Here is a 12,578-nt window from a genome sequence, read left to right as displayed (position 1 = left end):
CAATTAAAACTGGAGCTGTACAACTTACTCATGAAAATAGTTCTAAAGAGCTGAAGAAAAATCCAATTTTAGAAAGCCAGTTAAAGTAAAGGTCGACCAAGCCAAAGATTTATGCAAAAACTATCAGCTCTGGTTACAATTTATTTTCCTGAATGGTTCTGTGTTAGCCTAGAGAACGGGGATGTATTTAAAGGGATCTTCCTGGGCAGACTTATTTTCTGGCTGTCTTTAAACAAACAGGTATACAGGTGTACTATTGGCACGGGACTTTGGAACCTGAAATTGGCCCTTGTTGCAACAGCCACAACAAAGTTCAGTTTCCACCCAGCCACCATTCTGATGAGACATTAAACTGAGGCCTCCACTGCTGTTTCAGGAGAATAAAGAACTTTTTCAGCTTGTCATAGTGGCATGGTGATAATGTCGCCGGACTAGTAATCCAGAGACCCAGGATAATGCTCTGGAAGACATGGGTTCAAATCCCACCATGCCAGCTGGTGGAATTTGAATTCAGTTATTAAATCTGGAATGTAAAGCTAGATTCAGTACTGTCATGACCATGAAGTTATCATTGATTTTTGCAAAAACCCACCTGGTTCACTGATGTCCTTTAGAGAAGGAAATCTGCCATCCATACCTGGTCTGGCCTACATGTGACTCCAGACCCACTCAGGTTGACTATGAAATGACCTAGCAAGGCCTGTTTGAGGGCAATTAGGGATGGGCAACAAATGCTGGCCTTGCCAGTGATGCCCACATCCCAGGAAAGAATAAAAAACTGTCTTTGCCACCTCTAGACTTGACTAATGCACTTCTGGCTTAAATTATACCCTCTATAAATTTGAGGCCATCTAAAAAATCTGCTGCCCCTGTCTTAACTCGCAGAAAGTCCCATTACCCTATCACACCTGTGCTCATCGCATTGGCTCCCGGTCAAGCAACAACTTGACTTTAAAATCCTCATCCTCGTTTTCAAATCCCTCCACACCCTTGAATCTCTGCAGTCTCCTCCGACCTCAACACAAAAGGTAATCGTGAAATGTACAAGACCCTGAGAAGTGGAGGCTGGGTCATGACCTAGTCAGCCATGATCTTGTCAAATGGCCAACCTCTGCTCCTAATTCATATGTATGTATTTTATACTTAGCCCTCCGAGATATCTGCACCCCACCAACAGCACCCAATCTCCCCCATCCCTCCAACAACCCTATACCCACCCCAGCCCTCCAACACACACAACTTACCCCCCACCCCTCCAACACTCCCAACATCCCCCGACCATCTCTCCCCCAACAGCACCCAATTGACTCTAAAATAGAGATTTGACTTACCGTTTTTCAAGCAAGAACAGTCTTAATTGCTGCGCTGCTACTGTTGCCCCTCGGCCAGCTTCGTGGCCTTCCTGCGGGGGAATTTACAAAAAGAAACAGAACTACGAAGCTGCCCAAAGGTTAGAAACAGCAGCAGCGCAGCAACTCAGTGAAACTCACCTGACACTGATATATAAAAAATCGGAACTCAGCCTGACCTTTGGGGTCTGAAGCTCTGCCTGTGGCTGCTCAGGCTGGAACACAACAGGAAACCCTGTTTCAAGCAACGAAGCCAAGCCCTCCCAAGCCCTAGGCCCTGGCATTTGGCACTGTCTGCAAAACCACCACCCCCCGCCCCCCCTCTCCCAGACCCTGCTTTTAGGGCTAATTGGCCTTGCACAAAATGGCTGCCACACTCGCCCTCAGACCCACAGGGCTTTCAGAAGTAATTGCCCATGAAGTGCTTTGGGGTGTCTTAAAGACTAGAAAGGTGCTATATAAATGCAAGAGAAGAAATAAACATGAGAAAATTAAACCAGGAAAAAAAATACTGACTGGACAGTTTTACAAATTTAAACTAGACTAACAACCCACCTGACTGTTGTATACACCGTGAGCTAATATGGTATAAATACATGTATTTAGCAAGGATGAGAATAAGAGTTAATGTGCTCAGATTCCACCCCAGTGGGTGGATTACAATGTGAAATAATGAGCAGGTGCCCGTAATATTTTTGTACAAGTAATTTTACTGCCTGTTCAGTCTAGTTTGGGCAGCATCATGTTTGAAACAATATTATGCTCATTTGCCAACAGTGTTTTTATCAGAATATTAGTGGCTGTGTTAAATAAGCAAGTCTTGGAGGCACTGCATAATACAAGTAGAAGGGTAAAACATGCACAGATGTTATTTCTGTGTGGATCAGCATTTTATTAACCTTAGCAATGTTATGCCTGTCAATTAATGCGTTTTTTCTGAGTGTCACACCTGGATAAACAGCATGTTTGATATTTCTGTGTATGTGTGTGTGTAAGACAGAATATTAAATCTGTGTGTAATATAATCCTTGTATATAACACAATAATATACTTACCTAAACCCAATTTATATAACAGAGTCAGCCACGTTTCAGTGACTCACAACTCTGTGTCTTGGATTTGTAAAGGGTAAGTCATGTCTGATGAATCTAATAGAATTTTTTAAAGAAGTGAGACTAAGGTGGTGGAAGGGACTGCTTATGAATGTTACTTTTATGGACTTCCAGAATGCTTTTGATAAAGTCCCTGGGAGGAGATTGTTAGCCTATGTGGAATCTCTTGGAACTGAAGGCAATTTATTGACCTGGTTTGGAAATTGGCTAAGAGGCAGGAGATGGAAAGTAGGGATAATGGGCAGGTACTCTAACCGGCAGGATGTGACTAGAGGTGTCCCATAAGGACCTGTGTCGGGCCCTCAACTGTTCACTATATTTATTAATGACTTAAATGATGGGATAGAAATCAGCCATATATCCAAATTGCCGATGACACAGAGGTAAGTGGCATTGATGTAGATGGAAATATTAAATAACAAACAAATATTGATCAATTAAGTGAATGGGAAAACTGTGACAAATCGATTTCAATGTACGCAAATGTGAGGTCATATACTTTGGACCCTAAAAGGATCATACTTCTTAAATATGGAAAATCTAGAGTAGAGGCTCAAAGAGATTTGGGGGTCCAAGTAGATAGGTCATTAAAATGTCATGGGCAGGTGCAGAAAATAGTCAAAAGGCTATTGGAATGCTGGCCTTTATACCTAGTGGACTAGAATCCAAAGCATATAGAGTCAAGCTTCATCTGTATGTAGCCATGTCTAAGCCACACCTGGAGTACTGCGAGTAGTTCTGAGTGTCACACCTTAGGAAGGATATATTGGCTTTGCAGGGGTCATAAATATCAGGCTGTCAATGATAAATCTAATAGATAATTCAGAGGAGACTTCTTTACCCAGAAAGTGGCTAGAATGTGGAACCATTATCCCACAGTTGCGAATGGCATAGATGCTCGTAAGGGCTGCTAGATAAACACATGAAGGAGAAAGGATTAGAAGAATATACTAATAGGGTTAGATAAAGTTGGGCAGTAGCAGGTTTATATGTAGCATTAACAATAGTAAGGAATTGCTGGGCTGAATGGCCTGGCGCTATGCTTTAGTTCTATGTAAGAAAAGCCTCTAACAAACCTCTAAACTCACAGAATTTCATCAGGTCAAACCAAAGGGTGAGAAATATGAGCAACAATTTGACTGCAGTGGATTGCCAGGGCTCGAGGACTGTATATGATGCAGCGTGTGCTTACTGGAACGATACCAAGAGTTAAATTATGAGGAGAGATTACACAAACTAGGGTTACATTATGGAGGTACCAGCACCACACGGACGGCTGCAGTTTAAAAAGGCAGCTCAGGCATTACCACTGCAGGGTCGATTAGCACAGGGCCATAAATTCTGGCCTCACCAGTGACGCTCACATCCCATAAGCAAATAAAAAGAAATCTCTGGAATTTAGCAGGCTAAAGGCGATTTGATCAAAGTTTTCAAGATATTAAGGGAAACAGATAGGGGTCGATAGAGAGAAACTATGTCCGCTGGTTGGGGAGGGAGTCTCACACCAGGGGACATAGTCTAAAAATTATCACCAGACCTTTCAGGAGTAACATTAGGAAACATTTCTACATCCAAAGGTTTATAGAAGTTTGGAACAATATGGCACTGATTCTAGATCAATTGCTAATTCTAAAACTGAGATTGATGGATTGAAGATTATCAAATGGCGATTAATGGCAGACTATGCTCAGGAAGGTAAATGGCCTCCTCCTGTTCCTATGTTCCTACGAATCACCAGGTTGTGGATTCAAGCCCCACTCCAGAAATTTGAGCACATAAATAGGTATTCCAGTGCAGTACTGAGGGACTGTTGGATTGTTGGAGGTACCACCTTTCAGATGAGGCATTAAACCAAGACCCCACCTCTGTTCTCTCAGGTGGACATAAAGGATCCCATGGCACTATTTCAAAGAAGAAAAGGGGATTCTCCCCAATGTCCTGACCAAAACTTATCCCTTAATCAACAACACAGGTTATTTGACCAATGGCACACTGCTGTTTGTGGGAGCTTGCTGTTCACATGTTTGCTGGTATGTTTCCATATAAACTACATCAACGGCACTCCCCTCATCTACACACCTGGTCACCTCCTCAAAACATTCACTCAAATTTGTTAGGCATGACCTCCCTCTGACAAAGCCATGCTGACTATCCCTGATCAAACCTTGCTTCTCCAAGTGGAGATAGATTCTCTCCTTCAGAATTTTCTCCAATAGTTTCCCTACCACTGATGTGAGACTCACTGGCCTGTAGTTCCCTGGCTTATCTCTACAACCCTTCTTAAATAGCGGAACCACATTAGCTGTTCTCCAGTCCTCTGGCACCTCCCCCGTGGCCAGAGAGGAATTAAAAATTTGGGTCAGAGCCCCTGCGATCTCCTCCTTTGCCTCCCTCAGCAGTCTGGGACACAAATCATCCGGACCTGGAGATTTGTCCACTTTTAATCCAGCCAACACCTCCAATACCTTGTCACTCCCAATATCAATTTGCTCAAGAACCTCGCGGTCTCTCTCCCCGAGTTCGATACCTTCATCCTCATTCTCTTGGGTGATGATGGATGTGAAGTATTCATTCAACACTCTATCGAGGTCCTCTGGCTCCACTCATAGATTGCCCCCTTGGTCCCTAATGGGCCCTCCTCTTTCCCTGGTAATCCTCTTCCCATTGCTACACTTATAGAATACCTTGGGATTTTCCCTACTTTTACCAGCCAGAGCTTTCTCATATCCCCTCTTTGCTCTCCTAATTGCTTTCTTAAGCTCCACCCTGCACTGTCTGTACTCCACTAATGCCTCTGCTGATTTGGTCTCCTTGTACCTGCTAAAAGCCTCTCTTTTCCTTCTCATCATATCCTGAATATCTCTGGTCATCCATGGTTTTCTGGGCTTGTTACTCCTTCCTATCACCCTAGAGGGAACATGTTGAGCCTGTACCCTCCCCATTTCCTTTTTGAATGCCCCCCACTGTTCCTCTGTAGATTTCCCCACAAGTAGCTGTTCCCAGTCTACCTTGGCCAGATCCTGCCTTATTTTACTAAAATCCACTCTCCCCCAGTCCAAAACATTTTTTTGCAACTTGTCTATTTCTTTGTCCATGACAAACTTAAACTGTACCATGTTCTGGTCGCTATCACTAAAATGCTCCCCCACCACCACCTCAGCCACCTGTCCGGCTTCATTCCCCAGAATTAGGTCCAGCAATGCACTGTCCCTTGTTGGACCCTCTACATATTGACGTAAAACGTTCTCCTGTACACATTTCAAGAAATCCACCCCATCCAAGCCCTTAACATTATGTCTATCCCAATTAATGTTAGGAAAGTTGAAAACACCTAATATAATTACCCAATTGTTATTGTTTTTACACAACTCCTCAAATTGTGCACATATTTGCTCCTCAATATCCCGCTGACTATCTGGGGGTCTATAATGTGGCTGCCCCTCTTTTATTCCTAACTCTACTCACAAAGCTTCATTCGATGGCCCCTCCAAGATATTATCTCTCCTTACGGTAGTAACTGACTCCTTAACTAATAATGCCTCATCGTCTTTTACACCCCCCGCCCCCACCGTCTCACCTGAAGATTCTATATCCCGAATGTTGAGCTGCCAATCCTGCCCCTCCCTCAACCATGTCTCTGTGATGGCTACTCTATCACAATTCCACGTGTCAATTCTCACCCTTAACTCATCCGTTTTACCTTCAGTACCTATAATACTCCTGGCATTAAAGTGGAGGCCATCCAGCCTTGCCTTACTCCCTTGAAACCTAATGTAGCTCCCTCTGACTTGATTGTTTTACTGTATTATGATGTGTCCCTATTCTGCTAATATTCTGTGTCCCCTCCCACTGCCGAATTAGTTTAAACACCTCCCAACAGCACTAGTAAACCCACCTGAAAGGATGTTGGTACTGCTTTGGTTCAAATGTAGACCGTCCTGCTTGTACAGGTCTCACCTTCCCAGAAACGGTCCCCGTGATCCAGGAATCTAAAACCCTCCCTCCTGCACCAGCTCTTAAGCCACGTATTCATCTGCCGCTATTCTCCTATTTCTGTGCTTGCTAGCAGATGGCACGGGGAGTAATCCAGAGATTACAACCCAAGAGGTCCTGCTTTTTAGTCTACTGCCTAACTCCCTGAATTCTTGATGCAAGACCTCATCCCTCTTTCTACCTATGTCATTAGTACCAACATGTACCATGACCTCTGCCTTATCACCCTCCCCCTTCAGGATGCCCTGCAGCTGTTCAGTGACTTCAAAAGTACTTCATTAGTGCTATGAATGCAGGTCTTTCTTCAGTGTAAAAATTATGAAATATTAAACTTAGAAACTTCAGTGGTTTTGTTTTGTTAGTTACTTTAAGCCTTAAAACATGCAATGATTTAAGCAGTAACAGAGCAGCTGCTCAGCAGAATAAGCCATTCAGTCATGTATCTTATACATATGTCTTGTACATGGACGTATTTATCAAGGCACTATATACACCAGTTTATGGTTCCTCTGTAACTGGTGAGTCTATTTGAAACAGCCCTGTTTAAATTACAGCTTGTGGGTCATATACAGTCCTGGAGCCCTGGCAATCCATTGCAGTCAAATTGTTACTCATATTTATCACCCACTGGTTTGACCTGATGAAATTCTGAGAGTCTAGAGGTTTGTTCGAGGCTTTTCTTACATAGAATTACAGTATAGACCCAGGCCATTAAGCAGGTCCTTACCATTGTTAATGCTCCACATAAACCTCCTACTGCCCTACTTTATCTAACCCTATTAGTATATCCTTCTAATCCTTTCTCCCTCATGTGTTTATCTAGCAGCCCTTACGAGCATCTATGCCATTCACAACTATGGGATAATGGTTCCACATTCTAGCCACTTTCTGGGTAAAGAAGTCTCCTCTGAATTATCTATTAGATTTATCATTGACTACCTGATATTTATGACCTGTTACCTCATTGGTGTTACATAAATCAGAATCCCATTATCAGTTATCATACAAACGGTTGAGTATTCATTTAAACTTTATGTATCGATAAATATTTGAAAAAAGAATGAAAGATTTTGTATTTCTGTAGCACCTTTGACATCCTTAGGATGTCCCAAAGTGCTTACAACCAGTGAACTATTTTGAAGTGAAGAAGTAGCAGACCATTTGCATACAGAAATGTCCCACAAACAGCAATACGATAATGACCAGTTAGTCTCGTTTGGTAGTATTGGAAAGACAGATTTTCACCATTTCATGAACGTAAGATGTCCCAAAGCAATTCACAGCCAGTGAAGTACTTTTGAATTGTGGTTACTTCTGTAGTGTAGGAAACACGGCAGCCAATTTGCACACAGCGATCTCCCACAAACGGCAATTTAGAAATTTGTTACCGATGAGTAAGAGAAGAGGGGCTAGAGTGAGCAGAATGAGTTGCAACATATGAATATCTCTGCAGTACAGGTTGAGGAGCCAGGAGGTGCAAAATTGAGGTGCTATAGTGCCACCACTGGCAGGAGCATCTAATTGCAACATGACAAGTTTACTGGTAATTAAGATTGCATTATAAATGTTTACATAGGAATTCATAATGGATGTGCTCAAAGAGGGGTGTGTGTCTGGGTGTACAAACATGAAAATTAGTCTCAGCCTTTCAAAGAATCTATTACAAAGAAAAAATATTTTTAAAAAGAAAACAACATTCAACTTGCTTCATGCTGTAGAAAAGTGCTACAATCATTTTAATGAATTCTGTAATTTGTTGCCTTATTTTTGTTGTTCCAGGAGTCTCTGACCATGGATCATTTGAGGTTCGAAGGTGATCTTCTTTCAAAGCCGGAATCGAGAGGTTGAACAGTTATTGAAAATAGTGTGTTTGAACCATTCCTTTTTCCAATGTGAAAAGACCCCAGGGATATAAAAGAAAAACCTGATTGCTTTCTGCTTTCACAACTATTTTTTTTGGTCCAGTGCTTCCATAAAGAGCAATGAAAGCAGAGATGACTAGAACTGGCCTGCTGTTGCTGGTTATATTTGAAACTAATGGTAGCCACTAGTCACACCTAGACTGTTCACAAAAGTCAGCTACTGTGTCCTGAACAATGTCCCGTATCAGCCTGTGGGCAGCGATTGTTCTATTGACCCAGCTTGGAAAGGTCTGTGGAGACTGTTGGCTGATCGAGGGAGAGAAAGGCTATGTCTGGCTGGCAATCTGCAGCCAGAACCAACCCCCTTATGAGGCCATCCCTCAACACATCAATAGCACTGTGCTGGATCTCCGCCTCAATGAGAACAAACTCAAAATCCTCCTGTACAGTTCCCTCAGCCGCTTTGGCAACTTAACCGACCTGAACTTGACGAAAAACGAGATCAGCTACATTGAAGACGGCGCCTTTTTAGTCCAGTCAAACTTGCGCGTGTTGCAGTTGGGCTACAACAAGCTGACGAACCTCACAGAGAATATGCTCCGGGGCCTAACCAGGCTGGAGTATATGTATGTCCAGCACAACTTGATTGAGAGCATCTCGGTGAACAGTTTCTGGGAGTGCCCCAACCTCATCAGTATTGACCTGTCTGCCAACAAGTTGGCTAAACTGGAGAGCAACACCTTCACCAGTCTCAGTGGCCTTATGGTGTGCGAGCTGGCGGGCAATCCTTTCAATTGCTCCTGCGAGCTCGTTGGTTTCTTGAATTGGCTCGCCGAGTTTAACAATGTCACAAAGACGTATGACAGACTGCAGTGTGAGAGTCCGGCAGAATATGCTGGCTATCCCTTGTTGAGCCCGAGGCCAAACAGTAACCACAATGCCATCAGTCTACTTGCTTCCTCCTGTCGGAATGGAGTGAAAGTTGTTCCATTTTCCACACCTATGGCTTCGAAAGATCCCGAAGCCTACTCTTCAGGAATCAACCCAGCAGAATTCTCTTCCACGGAGCCTATTACGACGTATACTCTAGACACTTCAAATAGCCCTACCATCAAACTACACCATGTGACCATCACCGGGGCAACACTAGTGGTTCAGATCCCTTCCCCGTACAGCAGAATGTACATTCTCGTTCAGTACAACAATAGTTATGTTTCTGATGTGACAAATCTACGCAACAGGAAAGAATATATTAAGCTGGAGAAGCTGAAGGCCCATACAGATTATACCTTCTGTGTGGCTTCCATCCAAAAGTCCCAGAGGTTCAACCACACCTGCCTGACATTTGCCACAAGAGGGCGAATGATAACCCAGCCCTCCAACTCTTCCACCACCACACATTACATTATGACTATCCTGGGATGCTTGTTCGGCATGGTCATTGTTCTGGGTGTGGTTTATTACTGCTTGCGTAAGAGAAGGATTCAAGAGGAGAAACAGAAGTCGATCAATGTGAAGAAAACCATCTTGGAGATGAGGTACGGGCCAGAGTCCGAGACGAGCAGTATGATTCACTCAATGCAAAAGTTCCATGAGCAACCTATTTCAGTATCGAGGATGTCCTCACTTCCCTCTGTGTCAGGGGAGAAGGGCCAATTCAAGCCAATGGAAGTCAACGAGACTCCCAAAGCCACCAAGGGCAACTATATAGAAGTCCGCACAGGGGAGGCCACCGACCGCGAGGAAGTGAAACAGACCGATAATGGGGAAGGGTCGACAGCAGAAATCTCCACTATTGCCAAAGAGGTGGACAAGGTCAACAAGATCATCAACAACTGCATCGATGCTTTGAAGCTGGATTCTGCTGCTTTTATCGGCGCTGATTCTGAGATGTCCATTGACCGCCAAATCACGCCCAGCACTTCCTCCTCCCAGCTGGAGAGGCCTGGTTTCCTTTCCCCGACCTACAAAGAGGGAGGTTACCCACTGCAAAGGCAAAGCAGCGTGGACACCGGCAAGAAACGCTGCAGTATCTCATCCAGCGGTTCCGGGAAGAGCACCCGAGTCTTCAGCCTCGACATACCCGACCAGGCATCCAAGACAGAGGCAAAATACATCGAGAAGAGCATCCCCACACCTACGCCTTTAAAGCGTCTTCCATCAGTGGCCCAGGGAGAAATCCACCGTCTGGAGGTACAGCAAACCTACCACTGCAGTGAACATCGCCACTCCTTCCCTGCCTTGTATTATGAAGAACACGGGGACACTATAAGCCAGAGGTCCACACTATTAAAGCCACTCTCCCGATCCAAAAGGGACTCCGCCTACTCCCAGCTCTCCCCCAGGCACCAGTTCTCTGGATATTCCTCCAGCCCGGAGTACTCATCGGAAAGCACTCACAAGATCTGGGAGAGGTTCCGCCCCTATAAAAAGCACCCTCGGGAGGAGGTGTACATGGCAGCTGGTCACGCCTTGCGAAAAAAAGTCCAGTTTGCTAAAGACGAAGACTTGCACGATATTTTAGATTATTGGAAAGGTGTTTCTGCCCAGCAAAAGTTGTGACTGGGCTTAAGACTGATTGACAAGTTTACAAAAAAAAAACAAAACAAAACAAAAGGATTAATGGGTCCTTTTCATTTGTTAGACATTTATAACGTCTCATTTTATAAGCCACAGCCCAGCAAACACCCCTCAAATGTTTCATTACCAGTTCTTGATTTTTGAACATCCCCTTCCCCCTCCATCTGCTCCTGATAATCCAGTCATATTTTTACACCACAAAATCTGACTTACCCCATAACGTTAATTTGGTTATGAATTGAGGGGCATTTCTAGCTACCACTGGCCATGCATGATCACGGTTATGGGAATTAAATCAGGAAGGGTGTCTTTTTTTGGGAGAAGCCTTTCCCTCTGGGTGAAAAGATCTCATTCCTGTCAGCCAATGAAAATGAACAGATGGGAAGTGGTTATGGAAATTTTCTCAAAGGCCTAGCTTTTCTGGCTGGTAACATTAGTGGGTTCTTATTATGTTCCTCTGGGCACTATTTTAACAGAGCCATTAACCCATTGGGATTAATAGCTTGTTAAAATAATGGTCATCGTACTGCTGTGAGTGCGCATTAATCTCTGGTTCCACCAACATTGCCAACAATGCTTTTCAAACTTATGGATCTTGAGATCTTGGGTGGATTTTCCCAGCCATTTTGTCATAGTTGAACGTGCTGCAGTTGGGCCACCCATTATAGACACCATCAGGTTTTTGATTTCCATTGGCACAGCGGTTTAAACCACAACTCCAGTTTTACACCCAATTGAACATCAATCCACCCTTAGCATTTCAGGCTAAGTTTAACTGTAAAAGATCCCAGCTAAAAAGTGAAACATTGGAGGCAATTTTAATGTAAGCCACCTATTAGGAGATCACCAGAATTGAATGCTGCGCTGGTTTTAAATCCTGTTCAATTTTACTCTCTATTGAAGTCAATAGACTTTATTGGGAGGGTTGTAAATCTGGTGTTCTATCCTATCCCATGGATTCCATCAGGCCAGTAAAGTTAAAATAGCCCCCTTTATCTTGGATAGTTTGATGAGTCTTTGGAATATTCCTAAATCTAATTTCTGACCTCCCATCTCCACATAGCATTCCAGTCCTGTACATCTAAATAAAACCTATTAATGCCCTAATTGAAATGGCATTCATTTTCCAGACAAACATATCTCTCAAAAGTGTTAGCACAAAACTTACTGTTAGACAAGCACTTAACTGTCTTGTTTCTTGACTCACTGTTAAGTCAGATGTTTATAGGCTCAATGCCCATGCTAGGACTTCAGCACATAGACTGATGCAGTACTGAAGGGGTGCTGCATTGCTGGATTCTGGATGAGACATTAAACTGAAATCCCTTCTAGGTGGATGTAAAAGTTCCCATGATAGTATTTGAGGAAGTCCAGAATTAGTTCTGAAGTTCTGGCCAATATTTATCTCTCAACCAAGGCCACCAAAACAGATTAACTGGTCATTTATCTAACTGCTGTTTGTGACCATATTGGTCATTGTATTTGACTACATAGCGGCACTTTGAAAGCAATGAATTGGCTACAAAGCACATTAGGATGTCATGAAAGGTGCTGTATACATACAAGTTCTTTAATATGTTTGCGTGATATTCATCTATCAGCTATTATATTCAAAGTGTTGAGTGATAAATGGATTAATTCTTTTGTTAGAGCACAGGGTTATCATACAAGCTCCTTCAGTG

General features: G+C 43.4%; 1 protein-coding gene across 1 annotated transcript; it reads left to right on the top strand.

The window, feature by feature from the left end:
• The first annotated feature begins 8,550 nt into the window (after positions 1–8,550).
• On the top strand, positions 8,551–10,878 carry LOC121271780 (protein phosphatase 1 regulatory subunit 29-like). Its single transcript, XM_041178045.1, has one exon. It carries the CDS (start codon positions 8,551–8,553, stop codon positions 10,876–10,878), a length of 2,328 nt encoding a protein of 775 aa, XP_041033979.1.
• The last annotated feature ends 1,700 nt before the right edge of the window (positions 10,879–12,578 follow it).

The sequence above is a fragment of the Carcharodon carcharias genome, chromosome 31 (genome assembly GCF_017639515.1).
Source record: "Carcharodon carcharias isolate sCarCar2 chromosome 31, sCarCar2.pri, whole genome shotgun sequence".
Taxonomy (NCBI): Eukaryota; Metazoa; Chordata; class Chondrichthyes; order Lamniformes; family Lamnidae; genus Carcharodon; species Carcharodon carcharias.
This window is presented reverse-complemented; position numbering and strand designations above follow the sequence as displayed.

Excerpts from the sequence above, each read along its gene's own strand:
- LOC121271780 (XM_041178045.1), top strand. The coding sequence starts at position 8,551 with ATGTCCCGTATCAGCCTGTGGGCAGCGATTGTTCTATTGACCCAGCTT.